Raw genomic sequence first — 25,115 nt, 5'->3', positions numbered from 1 at the left:
CTGGGGGGGGGGTGCTCTACCGAAACAAACATGTTGGAGGAACCTGGTTTATTCAAAGATCAGTGCCGCAGTAAAAGGTAATGAACATGAAGACAGAATACAAGAAGGCGACAGCAATCGGAAGAGCGGGAGGAACGGTCAGACCCTATTCAAACTGCGTCATGCCCGATTAATTGGATATTCACCGGACAGGATTTTTACAAAACCGGTTATGAAAAGTCTGGTATGAACGCTAAGGGTTTTAGCCGGGTTTTCCTCCGCTAATTATTTAGCGGTTTCAACCGGTTTTTAAAAGTCTGGTATGAACGGGATCTAACAAGGGTGACTCACTGTGTCATGAACAATTCATACAGCACAGCGCAAATCTATCTAAATGGACATCCCCCTAAGCCATTCCAGGGCGACTTTGTGAGAAATAATGTGGCCACTCTCATGCAGGCTAAACTTCTGCCGATGATTTAGATCAGTTGTGTGTGGAAAGTAGGATCAGTCAATGTGCACAGCTATCCCCAGGCATACCTTATATTCAACAGGATAAGATCATATCAGCAGAGACTGATATGAAGGGACATGTAGAGATTGTAGCTAATGTATTGTGGTGCTTAGGCCTTGATCTTATCACCGAAGTGCATGTAGATGACAGAATTGTCCGCCTGGAGTGCATTAGATCATACAAGCCTTGTGTTTATGAGATGAGATGGTGGGAGAAGAGTGATATGACTGAATGTTCTTGATACATTTAGGCCACACCAATTTAATTTGTTGGTTCTCAGACTTTTTCAGAAAAAAAATATGAAGCAACAGGGCAAAAAAAATCCTATTTAAGCCCCAGATGCTACAATAGAAGCCATGAAGTCAACACAAAGGGATATATATAATTATAATTTAATAAACAATAAATCAAACGACTGCAATCAATTTGATAGATGGAAAAACTGTTGTAGGAACTACATGTGTAGGAAAGAAAGGACTTTCCTCAACTGTTCAGGGCAAAATACATTTGTATGAGGCTCAGCATATTTGAGTTTATTTCAGAAGTGGAATTTTTTTTTGAAAATCAGAAAAAATTAAGAGGCGAATCCAAAAACCAGCAAATTGGTGTGGCCTAAGAAAAAAGCATGCAGATCCTTATGCAGTTATGGAATTAATGAGCACCTAGAGTGTAATAGATCATAGAGACCTATCCACATTTGCCTTTGGGATACGAGGGATATGATTGCATGTTCTCAACATACAAAAAGGCAAAGATACCTGGAGGGTTATTGTTACTGTACAGTTCTCTTCTCATATATCTACTGAGGACTTTGATTCCTGTTTTGGCACCGTTACATTGCTGTATTAGCTTTTCTTCTCAATACTAGCCCCAATGCGGGATAAAGCAGGTAGTACATATGGCCCATGTACATAAAATATAATAAGGACCATTGGTGTGAAGTAGGTTTTTGGTCTTATCTGTTACAAAAAGATTGATAACATATTGCCTTTTCTTCTTTCTCATACACATGATGATTCCTGTTTTGGCACTGTTACGTTATAAAGATTTTCTTCTCAACTGACTAGCTCCAATGTGGGATAAAGCATGGCCCATGTACAATTAGTACGTAATATGGACCATTGGTGAAGAGAGTTTTTTGGTCTTATTTGTGGGTGCTTCTCTAGTTAAGGGTTGTTTTATACTTAAAGTATACTAAATATTATGATAATTGTAATTACCTTTACAATAAGGGATGACTTTGGGCTGAAAATAAACTTGTCATTCAATACACACTATATTTTATCACGGGGTTGGGAAAAATAGCTGATCCAGCTTTTTACTACAGCTGGAATTTTGTTATAATCATACCCAGTAGCTCTTAGATGTTTTGCAGTATAATTCCCAACCTGGAGTTCAAGATGGAGTGAATGAAAATCAATCCTGTCATAGCTGTAACACATTAGGAAGAACAATTTCTCCTACTTTAGCTGTTTAAAAGCCGTTCCCCCCTGCCAAAATCACCCCGTGGGAGTTTAATGTCCCTGTAATGACTGGTGTAATGATGCCCCATTATTCCACCACATACTGAGAGGTAAAAACTCCACATGGCACAGAGTGAGCAAATTGGCAATTAGAAGCTGCCGAGGGCTTTTACTGTGATCAGTTTTGCCTTGAAAAATAACAGGATTTAACAGATCTAAAGAGCTGCGGGTGTGCAAGTTATATGTCTTGTTGAGAAGGCCAAGGTTGCACCTTTCCTTAATCTATTTGCAAATCTTGTCACAGTAAGACTACAGTGAGTCACATAGTTGCCAGTAGTTTTACACAGTGTCTTCTAAAGCTCAGACAGTGGCTGGCATTTTAGTGCTGTCCACAAGACAGTGACCATCAATCAGTCTGAGAATAATTCAGAGATCACTCAGCCAGAATTTTAGCACCAGGTGTCAGGTGGAATTGCAGATGTCACAGTTAAGCTCAGCTTTACTGAATTGCAACTCGCAAACTGGTGGTTTGCTAATTTAAAGGGAATACTTAATATTTAATATTATAATAATTACTTAACTTAAGGGAGTTTCAGTAGTTGAACAGTGTCTTCATAAGCTCAGTGGCATTTCAGTGCTGTCTACAAGACAGTGACCATCAGTCAGTCTGAGAATAATTCAGAGATCATTCAGTCAGAATATTAGGAAGCACCTGAGGTGTCAGGTGGAATTGCAGATGTCACAGTTAAGGCCACACCAATTTAATTTCTCAGTTAACGGATTCGCCGCTTCATTTTTTTCTGATTTGCAAATAAAAAAATTCAGAATCAACTGCAAAATGCTCATATTTAATGCCCTGAACAGTTGAAAACAGTCCTTTTCTTGCTACTTGTTACAGTCATCCCATATTTCAATGCAATGGTATCATTAAAAGTTCAAAATTCATTGTTTAAATTTTGAACCAGCCTGGTGTGTTGACTTCATGGCTCCTATCGTACCATTTTGGACCATAATAGGATGCCTAGGCCTGTTTTTATTTATTTTTTTTCCGCCCACCCACTCCATTATTTTTCTAGAACAATCCGTTAATCAAGAAATTAAATTTGTGTGGCCTAAGCTCAGCTTTACTGAATTGCAACTCGCAAACTGGTGGTTTGCTAACTTAAAGGGTCAATACTTATTAATATAATAATTACTTAACTTAAGGGAGTTTCAGTAGTTGAACAGTGTCTTCATAAGCTCAGACAGTGGCATTTCAGTGCTGTCAACAAGACAGTGACCATGTATAATTTTAGAAGAGACCACTCACTCACAGTCTGAATGATTCTTAGGAAGCATCTGTACTTGTCAGTTGCATTTAACAGCTTTGACAGTTAAGCTGATTTTACTGAATTGAGACCCTGACACTGTTACATATCAGTACTCACACTCACAGGTGGTTTGCTAATGGATTACACTGATTTTCAGGCAGTATGGCAGAGTTTCAAAAGTTAACAATTATACAGAATGATGAAAGTAAAGCATAGACAATAAAATATACTGAATATCAAAAAAGTTATAGAAATTAAATTAAATCAATCATACATTTATTTGTAATGATAAAAGTGTCAGACTCTACAACCGCTGGGAATTGACTAACATTTCATACAATTTTATACAGAACTAGAGTTCGTAGGACTCATGCCTTCGACTGTGTGATATTGTTTAGGTGGGTGTTTTTGTTTGTATATGGTAGTATTTTTGTGTAGATGTTTATTGTTGTTATTGATGATATTTATAAGTTAGTACAGTGATAAATAGCACCCGGGACTGCAGGACTGAAACATAAATGGGGCCGGGACTGCAGGACTTAACGGTATGCCTAAATACCTCAACCGTTACCTCAAACGGCCTCAACCTACCGCGTAATGGGTTAATATGCAGTATACATGGGCTAACAACCTTTTCCAACGCTCTGGATACATTGTCTATGCTTGTATGAATGGAAAAAAAACTGTAACTCTGACGTATTTACCAGTTTTTAAAAGTTATTCATCGTTGGGCCTGCATGGGGAATCTCTGGACACATTTTGCTTTATACAGGCAACAGAACGCAAAAATGATGGTTTATAAAGCACAAATACTATCATAACCAACTCATAATAGCTATATACAGAGTGTTTTCCAGTCTGACATCCAAGCTGCTAAGCACGTACGCCTACCGGCTTGACCTCCATTGACCCCATTCGGGGGTGGGGGGTGGCTAGACAGATCATTTATTTCAATAGTTGCATGTCGATCTCTTCCTTCATGCTTTCAACTTTCATTCATACAAGCATAGACAATGTATCCAGAGCGTTGGAAAGGGTTGTTGGCCCATGTATACTGCATATTAACCCATTACGCGGTCGGTTGAGGTCGGTTGAGGTATTTAGGCAGACCCGGACTTAAGGGGGTTCAAGGGTAAGGACTGGAACTTCAGGACTGAGGTTACAATTGGGCCTGCAGGACATAATTGAAAGAATTGATAAATTCTTCACGAAGTTACATATGAAGTTGACAATTAAGCCCTCAGTCTGTTCTCATATGGAAATTAATGTAGTGCTGAGGGCCTGTTTTACTTGCTGACTATGTAACTTTTCCACCACTTCAACTTGCTTTTGTGTAATTGGAAACCGAATACTTGCCCCGTATTTTATGTGTCATCTTAATGAATGCCTTGCACAATATAGTACCATGATATGGATGTTATATTATTCACAGACATGTGTGCATTACCACCCACCCACCCCCGATGTTATATTGAACGGTGCCCATGTGATAGACAGTCAGTGTACCAGATGTGTCACGTGGATCTGCCCTTTGCCCTTAAAAACAACCCATAGTTTCTTTAAGCGATCTGATGAAAGAGTCAGGCTAAAAGGCTGGTGGTTTGTGAAACAAAGAGGTAATGTTTTAGTGAGTCAGGGGCCAAAAACCTTCTTATTCTAAAGCAACTAATGTAATCATTGGTGAATTCACTGACAAGCATATAGAAATCACACAGAATGTGGTGGTAATGGTTAAACATCCAAGTAATAAGATATGCAAAATAACAGTTACTTATAACCAACTGGATATGATTTTAAAAGCGCCCAAGAAAGTGTCATAACTAGCATCTATTTTGATATACAGTACTAACTTGTCAGGCCTGTTGCCTGAACAAATATATTAAGACTCTTGTTATAAGGACACTTCACGGGTGCTGTTGTTTCAACAAACTCTACACGCTGCCAGTGTTGTTTTTACCTGAATCTAGTTCACACTATCTATACCTACTACATAGAATGAACAGAGACCTTCCTATCTAGTTTTGTGCTAAAAACAAACCAGACGACAAATACTTCTTTAAAGTGGCTCAACTATCGTACAACTTTTAAAACTAAACGCATAACTAGTCATGTTAAACTTACCATATAGTAAAAACCGTGCACTTCGAATGCTGTCTCATGGTCCACTAATTACAAAAGTTTAACAGGCACTTGTTATGTTCTTCAAACACTTTTCATTATACCTATTTGTAATATACATTACTACCTTGCTTTTTCCAGGGTAGCTTCGCTTCTTAAAAGAACACTTCAGGATTACTATTATTTCAACAAACAACTCTAAACCCTTGCTGTCATTTTGTTACCATAACCTACTTAACCCTGACTACACTGTCCTATATACAAGGACAAAACCTTTGCCTATACTTATAAAGGGAATACAAATTGTTCTATTATATCAACACACAGACTACGCATGACATATAGATTTCTCTATTAATTACTCACAATTTACATAATGAAAATTTTTTCCTCTTGATTACATATGCCACCATTTTAATTGTTTAATCACAGAACCCAGCAAATATATAGACTTCTGTCTTTAATTATGTAACTGAATCGTCATTAGCAAAATATTCTGCAAATTAGGTCAAGCATCACTTAAGCTACCGAGATACCAAAAATAACAACAATCCGTCAACCGGTTCTTGAGCTATCCTATTTCAAACATTTTCAAACAAATGCCTTTGTATTTCCCAAACAAGCTGCTACGGGGCCCAAACTTACGGCACTTCTTTCTGAGCACAAGAGCTACCTACCATCTAAAAATCATGACCCTAGCACGTTCATATCACGAGATTCAAAAACCAGAAGTTTCGCTGCAGTACTTTCTAATTCAATGACGTGGGGACCCCCCACGAAGCCCATATCCGAACTTGACCTTGGTATTGTCAATGGTAACTTGCCAACTAAAAAACATGAACATCCATTTAAGGATTCTCGAGATATCTTGATGACAAGGAAAAAACACCAAAAACCAAGGTCAACTACAGTGACTTAGGAACCCCCCACGAATCCCATTTTTTGCCTGGACAATGGCCACCCCTAAATCAACCTGCCTGCCAAAAATCGTGAACCTCGGACCTTGCCTTCAAGAGTTATCGTGCCTAATCTGCCAAACAGTGCAAACCCGATTTCATAACCTTCTCCGAAGGCATAGCCTTCAGTCGAAGGCAATGATGAAAGTAAAGCATAGACAATAAAATATACTGAATATCAAATATGAAAATTAAACTAATCATACATTATTTTGTAATGATAAAAGTGTCAGACTCTACAACCGCTGGGAATTGACTTACATTTCATACAATTTTTGGTTCATCAGTTAGGTTGTCATTCTGGTCACACAATCCAGGTTAAGGTTATACGTACAGCCTATACGACTATAACTATAAAAGCCTGACTATAACTATAACAGTTACTATAACTGCCTCCTAAAGCAGATCCAATCATCCTATCAGTAAACAGGATAACTTAGGCTACTGTAACAACAGTTTCTTTAGTTGGTTCTTGAACACTTTAAGATGAAACTATGGCAGCTGGAAAATATAAAAGAGAGGCATAGGGGGAGAAAAACTTGTGGGAGGAAACAGAGAAAAATTCTTCAGTGCACTAAGACATAAATTGTAAGTCCCCAGACTTTGTTTTCACGATTATGCAATTTTTTTTGGCAAAGAATTTTGAAATCCAAGAATCAGCAATAAAATGGATGTTACTAGTATGTATGGAGTTACCTCAATTTGTAGGTAAGTAAGTCTTTCATCTTTTATATCAATAAGACATTGATGATGATAGTGAATTAGATAGCTTTAGATCATTTAAGGCTGAGCTTTAAAAAAATGTTTAGAGTTAGATGTAAAAGGGTTAGGTGTAACAAGTCGTTCGGTGTAATGTAGCCAGCTGCTGCCGTGCCACGTGCCTGCGAAGCTGGTGTGTTACGCCGAAGGGCAGTTATACTGGCTATTCCGATACAGATATGTTGTTGTAACAGTTGTATATTATATAGTTGTGACTTTTATATTGTCCCCTTTTGAAAGTGACAGCAAGTCCATGTACGTTGACTGAGTGATTTGCCCTCTAGATGTACACATTACCCACTGCTCCGAGTGTGATTTTATGACCAGTGTCTGCTTGATCCATAACCATGAGGGACTGTGCTGTAGAGATAAGGCATCGCTACCTTCAGGCCACTGAATGTAAAACACACATTGTCACACTGGTGACTATAAAACAGTAGTGAAAACATGTCCGGGCCACAAGGCTATACAGTACTGGAAAACCTTAGTTGATAGATAGGTACGCCGATGAAGGTTAGACATCCACTGCAGGTAATACGATACGCCAAAAAGCAGTTACTCAAGCAACTGGATATGATTTTGAAAACGTCAGTTATAAAAAATGACGTTTTCAAAATCATATCCAGTTGCTTGAGTAACTGCTTTTTGGTGATAAATAGGTATTTTGTGAAAGGAATCATTACTTCCACTCTGTGGCAATACCATTTTTTTAATGTAGTGTACTGTTACTGTGATTATTGTAAAACACACATGGTCACACTGGTGTCTATAAAAAGATTAGTGAAGACACATCCAGGCCACAAGGCTATACAGTACTGGAAAACCTTACGTTGATAAATAGGTATTTAGTGAAAGGAAATCATTACTTACACTCTGCGGCAATACTATTTTTATGTAGTGTTACTACTGTTACTGACAGTGATAGAAAACACACATTGTCACACTGGTGCCTATAAAACGTGAAAACATGTCCGGGCCACAAGGCTATACAGTACTGGAAAACCTTAGTTGATAAATAGATACAATGTATTTTGTGAAAGGAAATCATTACTTCCACTCTGCGGCAATACCATTTTTAGTAGTGTTACAGTAACTGTTACTGTGATAGCTATTGTAAAACACACATTGTCACACACTGGTTGTATATATACATGTAATGCAAAATGGAAAACCTTGATAAATAGGTGTATTTTGTGTGAGGAAATCATTACCTTGACTCTGTGGCAATCATTTTATAGTACATAGTGTGTATAGTGTACTGTTACTGTGATAGCACAATTGAATTGAGTTGTGGCAAATCCTAACTTAACTGCCAGGCAATCACCCTATAAGTGGGAATCCAAGTGTCTATGTTATGGTCATTGCTGTAAGAAGACTATTAACTGTCCATTGAATGGTACTTACTGTTACTGTAACAGTGATAGTAACGTTTTGTAGTTCATAAATAACAACTATAAGTGTGTATTTTACACCTTGTGCCAATGGCATACAATGTAGTTTTCCAGCTTGCAAGGCACAAGATTAGGCAAATAGCTCTTTGATGGTTTTGTTCCTTCTATAAGGCTTTACTGCTCCATGTTATGAATTGGCTCTACTCAAGATGGCTATTAGTAGTGTTTTAGGTGTTGTTTGTGTCTGTGTTTAGATCTGCCTGTGGACAGCATAATTCTACAGGTTGTACTTGAAGAAGGATTCAAATCTTTTGGAATATTTAACTTGGTACGTGTTGGCAAAATGAAGACCAGGTTTGATTTGGACATTTTGGTGGCTTTCCATGGTACTGTAACACAACTTCTAGTTTTGATGTCTGGTGTTTTAGACATGCTAGGGTCAACATTGAAAATTACCTGCAGGTATAAGTGTTAGGTGCAGGTAGGTATAAAAAACACCAGGTCCTGCACATCCCCAATTTTACCTGTACTAATGTGTGTACATGCATACAGGTGGTATTTTGAGACTTACAACTGTATGAGGTTGTGAATCTAGTTATTTAATAGTACTTACTAATAGGTTACCATAATACTAAGAATCATAGGATGTATTTTGTCCAGGGTTTGCAGTGAGGGGGACTATCCTGGGCTGTGTTAAGCTGTGACGTACAAACTTTAAGACTTTTCACCGACGATGACCAAAGGTGGAGACAACTCTACGTCCGGGGCTCGCACAGAAAAGTTTGGAGCCCTGCCGACGCTGAACATTTCCCTAGAAAACGTGACAGACCTTCTGTTCAACAGTACCAACAGTACATCTACTGAGGAACCAAAGGGAGGAACAATATACTCAACCCACCAGGTAAGGCCACACCAATTTAATTTCTTTGTTAACGGATTTTTCTAGAAAAATAATGGAGCGGGTGGGCGAAAAAAAATGAAAATAAAAACAGGCCTGGGCATCCTATCATGGCCCAAAATGGTACGATAGGAGCCATGAAGTCAACACACCAGGCTGGTTCAAAATTTAAACAATGAATTTTGAACTTTTAATGATACCATTGCATTGAAAGATGGAATAACTGTAACAACTAGGATGAAAAGGTCTGTTTTCAACTGTTCAGGGCAAAATATGAGCATTTTGCAGTTGATTCTGGATTTTTATTTTCATTTGCAAATCAGAAAAAAAATGAAGCGGCAAATCCGTTAACCAAGAAATTAAATTGGTGTGGCCCTAGGAAAAAAGATGTTGTGTTTCCTGTTTTCCAACCAATTCTTACTCAAACACATTCATATATATGGTCAGACCAGGAGTCTAAATCCCTCCTGCTATAAAATTGCAACATAATGTAACCCAACACCTGTTACCATGGTGACAGACATCTGGTTCAGGTCATTGACCTTTTTGGTTTGGAGAAAAAGGAAACAGAGCAAAAACAGTATGTTTTCCTTCTGATCAGTAAACATAATAAACTTAAGGCCTAGGAAAAAAATGTTGGGTTCCCTGTTTTTAGACAGACCCTAGAAAAAATTGCCAACCTTAGCCTTTTTTTGTGTGTGGACCCCTGCAAGGGACATAAATTTTTCGAGCTGATTGACCTTTTCTTTGCATTATTATTACTGTAACAGCCAATGGCAAGAAAAACTTGATATATTTGTCACATTAGTGCCCGTAAAACAGATCATCAAAATCTACAGTGGTTATGGTTTGATATGATTCACCCCATTATATTAGGCAATAAAGCGAGATATGATAATGATAATGAGTGCACTTAATGGTTATTTCATGGTCATTATTACCTGAATCAAAGTGCTATCAGTGAGACACTTACATGTGCTGGCCGACGATAACTAGTCCCAATCCTTCACATAAAAAATCCAATGTGGTGGCAAATCATTAAGACCTTATTGTTTTTAAATCATAGATAAACTGCAGTAACTGTTATGTTTTATGAACATTGTAATGTTTTTTTATGACAACAGAAAAATTTTAAAGAAAAGAAATATGAATAGCTGAGATTGTATCATTCTGTATCTGTATCTAGCTGGCGTAACTGCCCTTCGGCATAGCATATGGTTCAGTCAAATTGCTCTGTATTGAAAAATCCAAACATAATATGCAATTATTTCTATCAACAATTATGCTAAAAGATGTTGAATTTCATAGATACCCGAAATGAAGGTTTAAAACCTATAAAAACTGTTACTCAAGCAACTGGATAGATTTTGAAAACTGTAGTAGTGGATACTATACATAGATTTCAGAGTAACTAACTATTCTCTTGTGTATCTCATTACCTGGATGTCTAATCTTCATCAATGTTTCTAAAATATTACCACTATTTTCACAGACAAGAACTTAAGTTGTGGATGCTACTTGAAATGGTTGAAATCCAGAAACCATAGATTTCAGACTTCAGAGTAACAGTTCTCTTGTGTATCTCATTACCTGGATGTCTAATTGTCATCAACATTTTTTGTTGACATTTTTTCCCAGACAGAACAACTGGTGACGTTATGGGTCCTGTTTGCCTTTATTGTTGTGGGGAACAGCCTGGTTCTACTGGTCATGTGGATGGAGAGACACAAGAAAACTCGCATGAACTTCTTCATTATGAACCTGGCTCTCGCCGGTAGGAGTTCATTTACTTGTTTTTAGCTCTGTTAAATTGGAGGTATTGTTTTGTGTTTGCTTGTGTATGTGTGGAAAGCATTCTGCAACAAGAACAGGGTTGATTTTTGCTTGAGTGGATAGTGTTCAGCACCAAGGACAGAGCCAGTGTATGTATGTGGGTTTGCTGTTTTGATGTGTGTGTGTATGGATAGTGTTCAGCACCAAGGACAGACATGTTTGATTGTGTGTGGATGGTGTTCAGCACCAAGGACAGGGCCAGTGTATGTGTGTGTGGGTTTACTATTTTGTTGTATGTGTGGATAGTGTTCAGCACCACGGACAGGGTCAGTGTATGTTTGTGGGTTTGCTGTTTGGATTTGTGTGTGTGCGTGTATGAATTGTGTTCAGCACCAAGGACAGGGCCGGTGTATGTCTGTGTGGGATGCTATTTGCTTGTATGTGTGGATAGTGTTCAGCACCAAGGACAGGCATGTTTTTCTGTGTGTGGATAGAGTTCTGCACCAAGGACAGGGTCTGTGTCTCTGTGTGTGTGGGTTGCTATTTGCTTGTATGTGTGGATAGTGTTCAGCATCAAGGACAGGGTCAGTGTATGTGTGTCTTTGCTGTTTGCTTTTTAGGCCACACCAATTTAATTTGTTGGTTCTCGGATTCGCCTCTTCATTTTTTTCTGATTTGCAAAAAAAAAAAGATTCTGGTTCTGAATCAACTCAAAAATGCTCATATTTTGCCCCCAACAGTTAAGGAAATTCCTTTTCTTCCTAGTTGTTACAGTTTTTCCATCTATCAATGCAGTAGTTTGATTAAAAGTTCAAAATTTATACTTTAAATTTTGACCCAGCCTTTTTTGTTGACTTCATGGTTCATATCGTAGCATTTGGGGCTATGATAGGACGCCTAGACCTGTTTTTATTTTTATTTTTTTTCGCCCTGTCGCTTCATATTTTTTCTGAAAAAATCCGAGAACCAACAAATTAAATTGGTGTGGCCTTAGTGTGGATAGTGTTCAGCACCAAGGATTGGGGTCTGTGTCTGTCAACATCTCAAAGCTGTCAAAACTAAATACTTGAGATAAGGAAAAAGATGGGAGGCTCAACTGAATGGAGAAAACACTAATACTAGCAAGCCTCTCCAAGTCATGGAGAAGCAATCAAAATCCAATTGATTTATGCTTTCAACTACCTGGAACTAGAACTGAATGATCATTAGCAGACAGATCAAAAACCTAGACAAGTCATTTAAAGCCATGTAACTGTCAAAATTGAATAATTCATCCCTCAACTGGCATCTGGGACTGTGAGTCTTGCTGCTTTGAATTCAGAGTAAGGAGGCCATCTATGAGTGAATTTATAACCCTACACTAAACAGGAAAAGATTCCTGTGTGTTGTGCTATCTGATCTTTGGGACCATGGCCTGCCACCCCATAGACACGACTGTTGCAGTACCATTGTTTTATGTTTTATGAAGATTTATCACATTTGTGGAAGGATTGACATAACAGGTAACTATCACCTTCTCAAAGATGTCAAACCTGAGACCAGACTGTAAGGTTAGAACCACTCACACCGGGAAGGTCCCCTTCTCTTTTTGATAAGTGCGGTGGGTTCTTTAACGTTGGTGGGGTGTGGCTCTCCCAAACACGGGACCTCCATTTAACGTCCTATCTGAGGGATGTCCTTAGCCAATGCAGGATTCAAACCTAGGACCTTTTGGGCCTGGGCTGAACACGCTACCACTGCGCCACATGACCCCACCATTGGCTCTTATGGTCTAACAGATCATTAGCTGGCAGTCAGTAAAAATTGGTGCACATTATTACCAGCTTCAAACAGTACATGGTCAACCAAAACATATACCTATTGACATCCACTACCAGGGCAAATGTGATATATCAAAAGTAATCATTCTATCGATTGATGTTCCAAAATGATAAAAGAGCCTTCAAGTACTATTCATGCACCAAGGATTGAGGTGTGAAGAATTTTTTTTCCTAGAACTGCAAAAATTGTGTGTAGTTGTAGCTTCCAAGCACAGTATTGTACGTGTAACATGTTACATATACACAATTGAACCTAGAAGAATAACTATCAACTTTGGAGACAGGAAGTTAAGAAGGGAGTACACGGGGGGGGGGGGGAAGAAAAACAGAGACTCACATCAGAAAAAGACACTTTAAGCATAAAACAAAGAATACAAAGAATAAGTACATGATATAGAAGAAGATTCTTCTTCTTGGTCTTATGAGACTGATGAAATGCCTACTACTATCAACATCAAGTAACTACAAAAGCATGGTGTATAAGGAGTAAGGCCACACCAATTTAATTTGTTGGTTCTCGGATTCCCCTCTTCGTTTTTTTCTGATTTGCAAAAAAAAAAAAATTGATTCTGGTCCTGAATCAACTGAAAAATGCTCATGTTTTGCCCCCAACAGTTGAGGCAAGTCCTTTTCTTCCTAGTTGTTACAGTTTTCCCATCTATCATTGCAGTGGTTTGATTAAAAGTTCAAAATTCAATGTTTAAATTTTAACCCAGCCTTTTGTGTTGACTTCATGGCTCATTTTGTAGCATTTAAGCCTATAATAGGATGCCTAGACCTGTTTTTATTTTTATTTTTTTTCGCCCTGTCGCTTCATATTTTTTCTGAAAAAATCCGAGAACCAACAAATTAAATTGGTGTGGCCTAATGACTCTATTGATTGATACACTAGGTCACTATCTTTGTACACTAATGCTTCAACAATTTGCTTTAATGATCCTTGTAGAATAGCTATCAACATCAACTAACAACACAAGAGTAATGGTTTTATCAATTGCTGCACCGGTTCACTGTCTTTGTGTAACCATATCTCAATAAGCTTTGATGGCAATAAAGAAAAGGAGGTAATGATCACAAAGATGCAACCCAAATACGTGACCCAAATGCACACAACAAAACTGCCCATTAGACAATGCATAGTAGTGAATATATATATCATAACCAAATCATGATCAATCAACTATAACAGATCTGTGTCAACTTGACTAATGATTGTCTATGATAGGATTTGGTGTATTAAGGCTGACTGTATTACGCTTCAAGTCATGAGTTACCCATTCCACTTGTCAGGCAGGCACCTAGGAATTGGAAACACTTATTTATCCATATAAAGCTTGTGTCTGTACCTTCAATGATCAGGTGTTGTTGCTTAAATGGTATTCAGTCAAACACACTCTGGCATGATGCTACAGCTAATAGATTGTGTTCAGCACAAGGGATATGTATGTTTCCCTGTGTGTGTACCTGTTTGCTTATGTGTGGATGGTGTTCAGCACCAAGGACAGGGGAGAGAGTGACTGCCAGAGAAGCCCAGGGACAGGTGTGTTTGCTTATGTGTGGATGGTGTTCAGCACCAAGGACAGGGGAGAGAGTGACTGTCAGAGAAGCCCAGGGACAGGTGTGTTTGCTTATGTGTGGATGGTGTTCAGCACCAAGGACAGTGGAGAGTGACTGTCAGAGAAGCCCAGGGACAGGTGTGTTTGCTTATTGTGTGGATGGTGTTCAGCACCAAGGACAGGGGAGAGAGTGACTATAATACTATGGGAGAAAGAGTCTGTAATACGATTCACTATGATGCTATGATGCTCTAAGCCATAATCTTCTTTGTGTTTGTCACAAACAGATCTTGGAGCAGGACTCTTCAATGTGCTGCCTGACATAGTACACAGATTAACTGTTGAGTGGATTGCAGGAGACTTTATGTGCAAGCTCATAAAATACATACAGGTAAACTTGTTTTATTTATGATTCACCACAAAACAAGGCTCATGGGAGCAACTCAAATGTTTTGGGTTACTGTACAGCCAGTGAGGACAGATGTTTGTTGACCTTAGACTTGAAACTAGCTTTTATAGGCACAACATGTCCTTAATAGAAGCATGGAAAAGACAGGCATAAATTCTTTGATTAAGTTTAGGCATTCAGGTAATGAGATACACAAGAAAATTGGATAGATTGTAAAATTGTCAATTAGAAATTGTGTATAATTTAGTATACATGTAACTGATGTAAGCTTGTGACTTATACTAACACTCCCAGCAACATCTCCAGATATTAACTCATAATCAGGGGGTAAATTTCAATATCACTGAAGCATTACTTATGCTATTACTGTAATAAACCTTTTTATCGAATAACATATAATTTGCTGTTTGTGCTATCAAACTTAATGATCGTGGCTACAAAATAAGAGTGTATAATTCAATTTTAAGGAGAATTTTAAATTTTCGCTCTAGAAATGCCTGTCTTTTTGAAGGGATAAAAGTGCTATAACTTTATGATAGAAATATGTTTCCATCACTGAGATAATACCCATAGAACCTGTATAGTATGTATACAACTCTTATGTGTACAACATTGTACTCTTTAGGAATATAGTATAGCATAGCTTACAACATACATGTAGAGATGTACTATCTCTTATTTATTCAACATTTTGTGAGACATTATCCCCATTGAACTCTTGATACCAACTTGCAATCTTATCGATATCTGCCATACATTGTACCTGTAACAATCGTTGTGCAATAAACTTTGATTTGACTTGACTGAAAACTTAACCCTTATATCTGCACTGTTTCAGGGTGGAGTTCTGTACGGGTCTACGTATGTACTGGTGGCACTGAGTGTGGATCGCTATGATGCTATCATTCATCCCATGCGCTTTGCACATGGTAAGCCTCAGTTATAACATTACTCTCAGACTGGAATTTTCTAATTGCTTTTTAGGAATTATAGTTGAATCTGTATTCAGTATCTGTCTTAAGCTGGAAGGTCTAAATTTGGTATGATGATGCCCTTTGGCATAGCAAACTAACTTTGCAGGCACACAGTGGTAAGACTCTGTTATAACATTACTCTGGGATTTTCCAATTGTTTTAGGAATTATACTTGAATGTGTACCTGTATCTGTATCTGTATAGCTGGTATGAATTAGGTATTATTATAGTAACACCCTTTGGCATAACAAACCAGCTTTGCAGGAATGCAATGCAGCGGCAGCTGGCTACATTACACTGAACGACTAGCCTTTGAACATCAAACTCAAAGCATTGTTTAAAGCTAACTGATGATAATGCCCCTACTGCACTTTGAATCCAATGTAGTATTGAATGTCTACCAAACACAGATAAACTTTCAAGCCAAGATGTTTCAGCCTTTCCAAAAAGAAGCAAAGTGCCGACTAACAGCCGAGTTTGTTTCACAACTTTTTCCAATTTAGTCCATCATTTTCTCCTCCTAATTGAGCTTTAAGTAAAGAGTTAATTGGATAACGAGCTTCCAACCCCCAGGATGGGCAACTTCAGCTTTTAGCTAATTGTAGAAGGAGCATTCTGTCGTTAGCTTACTGGACGACTAATTGTCCATCTTGTATTGACGGGAACTCGCCAAATCCCACGTTTCCTGATGAAGCCATTTACGTCCAATCTATAACAACGACTGCCAAAAGGTAGTCAACCCATGCAGCCAGCAAAATGGACAAGATCCGAGGTCAAGATGATGGTGTCTTTTGCTGTAATTATGAAGCATTAGACTGTTTCGTAGGTGAAGGTTAGACATCCAGGTAATATTAGATACGCCAAAAACAGTTACTCAAACAACTGGATATGACTTTGGAAACGGTCACTGACGTTTCAGGCAGCATCCACTACCTTTCATCAGTGACACTAAGAGACTGCAGGAGAAAATGAATAATTATTGGACTGTTTCATTGAAATTTGCATGCGGTTGTGATGAAGCTTGCACGTCTCAACCATTGCCCACTCTTTGTTGCTTTCAAGGCCTACAGACTCGCTGCTAATTTTACTTCCATAAAATCTGAATAAAAACAAGGATTTCAGCATTGTTTTTTTACTAATGCTTCATGATTCTTTTCTTGCTTTTCTTTGTGACCCACAGACCGTAAGTCAAAGGCGATGATCTGTGTAGCCTAACTCCAAACAGATTCTGAAGTACTCTCATGAACAAGTTTGCAAAAGACAATACCTTCAAATATTTAAGCCTTGTTATGTTTGTCTTTGCAGAAGAAATTTAGTTTTGTTTTTGCTCTGTTTCTTCTTCTTCTTGTCCAAACAAATAAGGTCATTGACCTGGACCAGAGGCTGTTATCTTGGTAACCGGTGCTGCAGTAGATACCCAATGGTGTTGGATTACATACATAGCCATAACAGGACATTGCAGGAGTTAGAGGGGCTGATCAGTATATGTTTTTTAGTGTGAAGGGAAACATCATGCATTTGCTTTGCTACTTTCTAAGTTTTTTACTTGCTTCATCTGTCTGTGAACCACAGACCGTAAGTCGAAGGCGATGATTTGTGTGGCCTGGGGCCTGGCTGCCTTATTCTCCATCCCCAGTCCGGTCATTTTCGCCCTGAGAATGCTGCCCAACGGTGAGTGGCAGTGCTGGGCAGAGTGGCCGGAGGACTGGTACTGGACACCCTACATGACCATCGTTACTACACTGGTCTTCTTTATTCCACTGGTCATCATCAGGTAAAGATTTTAGCTATATGAAAGTTTCAGTTTCAATTTATTTATTTTACCAGAAAGGTTACACTCATTTGACCAATTTTTCAGGTACTTCTGGGACAATAAAATACACAAATCGATACATACAATCCCTACAAACCCAATAATGCACAATCAGAACGATGTAACTGTGTAGTATAATGCACAAAATAATCACACAGCTGTGCATAGTGATAGTTAAAGTGATCTCAAACCATGTTGAATTTATACTTTTGTTCCAACACAAGGGATTGTTCTTACCCAGAGCTTTCAACCAGTCACTCTGGTCTTCTGCAATAGACAGACCCAGTGAGATTTGTTGTCACATGGCTTCCATGAAGTGTGACGTCAACACTGGGTTTAAAGGTATCCAGCAAACAATCAAATCAATCAGTTTAGCTCAAATAAAACAGTTTTTTAAATTTTTACTAACTTCATCAGTCACCACAAAACAAGGCTCATGGGAGCCACTTAAAATGTTTTGGGTTACAGAGCAGCCAGTGAGGACAGATGTTTGTTGACCTTAGACTTGAAGAGTTTAAGGTTATACTCATAAGGGAAGCAATCACGAGGTAGCTTATTCCATAGTGATGTTGTTCTTGGAAAGAAGCTTTCAGCATGGAACGTTCTCCTAAGAGGTGGTGTATGGAAGAAGAAAGGGTGATTTGCAGAGTTGAGCTACTCTCCCACTGGTTGTGACACTAGAATTTATGGTTATTTTCCCACAGTACCTGCTACATCTTCATTGTGGTGAAGATCTGGAGACGCAGCAAAGAGCTGGTCCAGGAGCGCAAGTTTATCGGAGGTAGGCAAGGCTCTGAATGTCTGAAACTCCCAGCTTTTTTTAATCTATTCCAACATTTAATCACAAGATGTGGTGAAGGCACACCCAAGTTTTTCCAACTTATTCTTATGCCGCAACCAACACAGAGGACAGTAGCAGCACTCCAGTTAGAAGCTCTGAGAAAGGTGTCTAATAGAAAGTTAAACTTAGCAGGTGTACTGGTTGGGTAAAAAGAAAAAAAAGTGATTCCAATATGCTATGCTTTATCAACTAGGTGAAACTAAGATCATTCCATTTAGTTTCAATTTAAAACAACTGTCCCACTTTTCCAATAGACTGATCAAGTCAATTTAATTTTGCTCCATGTACATTTAGGTTAAGTGAGGGAAAATCTAATTTAGTGCAGTCAATTTTACACATTTATATCCGGTTTAAGTGCACCTTCTTAATTAAGATTCTTTAATAACCAGTTGACTTGCACAGCCATAAAAAATGACATTTATCATTCTTAAAGTTGTTGCTCCATATAAAAGCATAGGTACAGGATACAACTTTAACGGCTGCTTAAGTATTAGCCTCATTAGAGAAAGGAAGAAAGTATATGACGTATGTACAGACGGGGTGTTAACCTTATATACGCAAATACGACCTTATATGAGACTTTCTGACATAGTGCTATGCACAATACACTACGGTTTTGTGCAGGTGCAGTATGTTCTGCCGACGCAATGTTCTATCACTTGTCTTGTCTTTTACACCCACAGAATCAGTTCCTTTGTGGCCTTACCTTCATTTCCCTTTGTTTTATTTGTACTGGTCACTTGTTTTGTAATTAACACATGCGCAGCTGCTAATAAGCCAATTTTTATTGGAATAAGCAGTATGAAAGAAGAAGATCTCTACTAAAATTGAAATCGACCATCTCTTCCCTGACAATAACAGAAAAGTGCATCCCCATGACCCCGCGAACTTTCACCCAGTCCAACAACAAAGGGTCGCCAGATGACCAGGCTGATGATGACAGCAGTCCTGTCAAGAAGAGAGGCTGTGTCGGGAGTCTGCGAGGTACCTTTATTATCATCAAAGGGTCTGTATGGGGGGATCCCGACAAGACTATAGGCTAAATTGCAAAGTATCGTTCTTCGCAGTCCTGTCAAAAAGAGAGGCTGTTTTGGGAGTCTGCGAGGTACCTTTATTATCAGTAGGGGGTGGATCTGTATGGGGGGATCCTGACATGACTATAGGCTATAATTGCAAGATATTGTTCTTCAATACTAGGGATTGGCATAGGGGGGCCTAAGAAAGCTTTAGGCTAAATTGAGAGATACCTTTCTTGAATACTAGGAGTCTGTATTAGGGGTCCCCACAACATTTTATAAGACTGACTCTGTTTTGTCCTAAATTCGCAAAGGTAATTATAGTAAAATCTAGCCTCCTGAAATAGCGTTCTCAAAAAATTACAGTAAATGGAGATAGCTTGAAGAGACATGTAGGCCCCTTCCTTACAGTTGCACAGTAAATATATATTATGCACTCAACATATGTACTGACAACTCTATCAGATTCTGAAAACCCTAATACTCAAAAACTATGTCAAAATATAAATTAAGTGTTCTTCCATCATTTACAAAACTTCCACTTTACTCAAGGATACCTCGCAGACTCAAGGATGTGCAGTTAAGCAATAATATGTTACATGTAGTCCATCCTGCTGTACATGTATTTCATAGTCCATAAGTCAGTAGTCTGACAGGTACCTGATTATTAGTGATTGCTGTTATTAATTTCATGTCTGACCCACTTTGCAATAAACCCCAGGAGCGAGATAGCTAAATGTTTCATAAATTTCTGCCAAATTTTTGTGACAGTGAAGTAGATTAGCCTGGGAATGAATCAATTTTCAGTTACTGTAGAACTTACATTTTTATTTAAGTCATAGGCCACACCAATTTAATTTCTTGGTTAATGGATTTGTCTAGAAAAATAATGGAGCGGGCGGGCGAAAAAATTAAAAAAAAAATAAAAACAGGCCTAGGCATCCTATAATGGCCCAAAATGGTAGGATAGGAGCCATGAAATCAACACACCAGGCTGGTTCAAAATTTAAACAATGAATTTTGAACTTTTAATGATACCACTGCATTGAAAGATGGAATAGCTGTAAAAACTAGGAAGAAAAGGACTTTTTTAAACTGTTCAGGGCAAAATATGAGCATTTTGCAGTTGATTCTGAATTTTTATTTTTATTTTCAAATCAGAAAAAAATGAAGCGGGCGAATCCGTTAACCAAGAAATTAAATTGGTGTGGCCATATCTGGAAATGTTGTGTCATCAATTTTGTCTGAATGAAAAGTAGATTTTTTATTTTATGCCATTTTGGTTTCAGTACTTGAGTTTGAACTTTATTTTGCAGAAAAGACTGAATTCGTCTTATAACAAAAATCATATGCCTGTACAATAATCAATTCAAGTAGATTATAAGCTATAATTATATAAAACTGCTTAATATATACATTGTTAACACAATGACTACAACTTTTGAGTAAAGAGACGCTTTTTATACAACCAAGTCTTTTATTCAGCCGACTTTTAGTGTTATATTGTACATTTGGGAATGCATCTATAGCAGCGACACCTGTGCTGCAGTGCAATGTGAACCAGTAAGAATTGCCCTGAGGAAGGTGACAGATGGTCACTGAAACGTCGGCTGAATAAAAGACTTGGTTGTGTAAAAAGAGTCTCTTTACTCAGTGTCTTACCAACCTCATGAAACTATTCACAGACTACAACTTCTTTTTATGATGCCATCTTATGTTTTAATTGCCCAAGTTTTGTTACTAGGACCAAAAGGGAAGAAGATCATGAGACAGCCAAGTTCCCAAGGAATCATCCCCAAGGCCAAGATCAAGACCATCAAGTTATCGCTGGCCATCATAACAGGTAAGCTTCAAGCTCTGATGGTATTTCTCAAACCTGATCCTAGCCCCAAAAAAGTCAAGAGAACAAATTTATAGCTGTGCCGATGACTCAGTGATGAGGCCACACCAATTTAATTTCTTGGTTCTCGGATTTTTTCAGAAAAAATATGAAGCGACAGGGCAAAAAAAAATAAAAATAAAAACAGGTCTAGGCATCCTATTATAGGCTTAAATGCTACAAAATGAGCCATGAAGTCAACACAAAAGGCTGGGTTAAAATTCAAACATTGAATTTTGAACTTTTAATCAAACCACTGCAATGATAGATGGGAAAACTGTAACAACTAGGAAGAAAAGGACTTTCCTCAACTGTTGGGGGCAAAACATGAGCATTTTTCAGTTGATTCAGGACCAGAATCAAATTTTTTTTTTTTTTTGCAAATCAGAAAAAAACGAAGAGGCGAATCCGAGAACCAACAAATTAAATTGGTGTGGCCTAAGTGTCAGGCCATCTGATAGTGACAGCCCTAGCCATGATAGCCCATGGACACAAGCAGTTATCTTTCATAAAATCTTGATAGAGGGTATGACATGTATTCATTGAAGCTGGTGTGTTATGCCAAAGGCTATGGCTATACAGATACACAGATATTCATGGTTTTCCCAATCCTAGCTTTGAACCTAAAAGGGAGGGTAACCAACCACTGTAACAAGAACTTAAAGACCACTGATATCACAATATATCACATTAACAACCTTTTAGAGTGCTCTTGATGAGCTTTAATTATAGCAATAGCCTACAAGACAGTCTTGTTACAAGACACTCTCTCCCCTGTCCTTGGTGCTGAACACCATCCACACATAAGCAAACACACCTGTCCCTGGGCTTCTCTGACAGTCACTCTCTCCCCTGTCCTTGGTGCTGAACACCATCCACACATAAGCAAACACACCTGTCCCTGGGCTTCTCTGACAGTCACTCTCTCCCCTGTCCTTGGTGCTGAACACCATACACACATAAGCAAACACACCTGTCCCTGGGCTTCTCTGACAGTCACTCTCTCCCCTGTCCTTGGTGCTGAACAACATCCACACATAAGCAAACACACCTGTCCCTGGGCTTCTCTGACTGTCACTCTCTCCCCTGTCCTTGGTGCTGAACACCATCCACACATAAGCAAACACACCTGTCCCTGGGCTTCTCTGACTGTCACTCTCTCCCCTGTCCTTGGTGCTGAACACTATCCACACAAAAGCAAACACACATGTCTGAGCTTCTATAGCACTCACTCTTCCCTGTTTTTTCTTGTATTATTAACCACTGCACAATGCTATAATATTACTAGTATATACCCATTGACTTTGGACCAGTTATGCAATACCAGTTGATTATTGAAGGTGCAGATCCAAGCTTTTTATGTCCATCTATAAGTTACAGTAAAACCTAACTACACAGATGGCACCACATATAAGCCAGAAGGAGCCACATTAGCTAAGGATTTTAATCCTGGCATCAAGACAAGTCTGAGCCTCCTCAGGCTCCTGTCTGATGATCCTAATCTTAACTCTTCCCTTTAATTGGTGATGATGAAGCTACCTACTGTAATCATGCCAGGGCAGGAAAAATCACCATCGGCATGCATATTAGGTATTTCTAATGTGTACCTCCACCAGCACGTCGGCAGAATGTACTGCGCCTGCGCGAAACCCGTAATGTATTGTACATAGCATTTTGGCAGAACATCTCATATAAGGTTGTATTCGCGCATATAAGGTTAACACTCCGTCTGTAGTTTCCAAATGTTATGTCGGAAAAAATATTGTCTGCAACAAGCAAAATTCTAATGCAACGTTGACCAAAAATCCAACGAAAACCATGAAAAATCTGGATTCTGCGCAGGCGCAGTACGTTCTGCCGACGTGCTGGTATTTCTAATGTGTACCTCCACCCGTCTATGTGTACTGAGTGTCTCTGAGTAATTGACTGGTACCACCTGATCAACCAAGAAAAACTGAAAGCAGCTGGAGGACACTTTTTTTACGACTAAAGATGCAGAATACAATGGATGATGAATCAGAAAGTTTTTCCTGTTATTCCTTATGTCTCCACTCTCCAGTCTTCATTGCTTGTTGGAGCCCGTACTTTGTGTTTGACATGAGTCATGTTTCTGACCATCAGACCTCCCTCACAACCACTGTCCCTCCCTGTCCTTGGTGCTGAACACCATCCACACATTATCAAATGCACCTGTATATTAGCTCAAGCCTACAGCCAATTGTTATCTTTTAACCCTTGTTCTGCTGGCATTTTTACACAAATATTTTCAATAATATCATGTCTTAGTCAGGTCATAGACCCCTGGCTTTTTCTGCCCTGTAGTGGCATAGTTACTTCTGCATTCGTTGTGTTTCACTGCAGTGTGATGCCTTGCACAAGACATACCCCCAAATCATACCTATACAGGGTGCTGTATGGATGGCATTGCCATCCAACAATTGTTGGGCACCGCAGAACTAGGGTTTTAAAAACTTTCATCACATTTTGATGTTGTAGTCAGACAGTTTTTCCTGTTATTCCTTATGTCTCCAGCCTTTATTGCCTGCTGGAGCCCGTACTTTGTGTTTGACATGATCACCAACTTCAGCGACCTGCCTGAGTCGGAGACTAAGAAGCGAGCATCTCTGATTATCCAGAACCTCCCTGCTCTGAACAGCGCCATCAACCCTATCATCTACGGGTTCTTCAGCACCAAGAACTGTGGCAAGTTCAGGTCTGGAGTTTTTTTTTATATATAATGTGCTATAGTGAGCAATACCCACTGATTGTACAATACACATGGTAAGAATACAGTTTAGTGGGCAATCAATGGCTCACAGCTGCCAAGTTCAGGTCTGGAGCTTCTTTCTAGTACAAAACATATGATTGTTATGAAAAATTTAAACTGTTCAGTCTCCAACTCATAAATTTCACTCACCGGAATTTTCGACTGAATCACTCAGTCTTCCTCAGCTATCTGACCCAAATGGAGAACAGCTTAAATTTTTACATTATGTCATTTACCACCTCAATCAACATATGATTGTTAGGCCACACCAATTTAGTTTGTTGGTTCACGGATTTGTGCTCTTCGTTTTTTTCTGATTTGTAACAAAAGAAAACATTTCAGCCTCTCAATCAACTCCAAAAGAAGCAAAGAAATAAATCAGTGTGGCCTTATTGTTTTTGCTCTGTTTCCTCTTCTTCTCCAAACCAATAAGGTCAATAACCTGAAGCAGATGTCTGTCACCATGGTAACTGGTCTTGGGTTACATCATGTTGCAATTTTATAGCAGGAGGGATTTAGACTCCTGTCTGACCCTATATAATGAAATATGTTTAATAAGTAGAATTAACAGAGCAGACCATATGCAGAGGTAAATATTATGCATTTGCTTTGCAAATGTTACCTTTCTAGTTGCAGACGCTGCTACACTGACAATTGTGCTGGGTTTGCAGGAGAATAAAGTGGGTGGACTGGGTGGCTGTGAAGGTGTTTCACTGTGAGGAGTTGGAGAAGAAGGGACCGGGCGGGGTCATGCCTCCCAGACGACGTACCTTCCAGTCTACCCTACAGGAGACCGTACTCGGACCACAGACCACCAACTCATCCATATCACGTGACGCTCCCTCAAACCCCGGCAGACGACATGCGCTCAACAACTAG

The 25,115-nt window shown here is 38.8% G+C and overlaps 1 protein-coding gene across 1 annotated transcript; it reads left to right on the top strand.

Annotated features, from left to right (window-relative positions):
• The first annotated feature begins 9,223 nt into the window (after window positions 1-9,223).
• Window positions 9,224-25,115, top strand: LOC109461672 (neuropeptide S receptor-like). Its single transcript, XM_019758052.1, has 10 exons — window positions 9,224-9,391; window positions 11,027-11,162; window positions 14,825-14,928; window positions 15,785-15,875; window positions 17,493-17,694; window positions 18,438-18,514; window positions 19,436-19,558; window positions 21,323-21,433; window positions 24,002-24,182; window positions 24,908-25,115. The coding sequence occupies exons 1-10, from the start codon at window positions 9,224-9,226 to the stop codon at window positions 25,113-25,115; spliced, it is 1,401 nt and encodes a 466-aa protein (XP_019613611.1).

This window comes from Branchiostoma belcheri, unplaced genomic scaffold (assembly GCF_001625305.1).
Source record: "Branchiostoma belcheri isolate BF01 breed outbred unplaced genomic scaffold, Haploidv18h27 scaffold95, whole genome shotgun sequence".
NCBI lineage: Eukaryota > Metazoa > Chordata > Leptocardii > Amphioxiformes > Branchiostomatidae > Branchiostoma > Branchiostoma belcheri.
Note: the sequence above shows the minus strand (reverse complement) of the source record. Positions and strands in the feature narration are given on the sequence as shown.

What these genes read in the sequence shown, in the direction of transcription:
- LOC109461672 (XM_019758052.1), top strand. Translation starts at nt 9,224, where the DNA reads ATGACCAAAGGTGGAGACAACTCTACGTCCGGGGCTCGCACAGAAAAG. An exon ending in TATGAACCTGGCTCTCGCCG is followed by an intron (nt 11,163 to 14,824) that starts GTAGGAGTTCAT and finishes TGTCACAAACAG; the next exon opens with ATCTTGGAGCAGGACTCTTC. An exon ending in AGCTCATAAAATACATACAG is followed by an intron (nt 14,929 to 15,784) that starts GTAAACTTGTTT and finishes GCACTGTTTCAG; the next exon opens with GGTGGAGTTCTGTACGGGTC.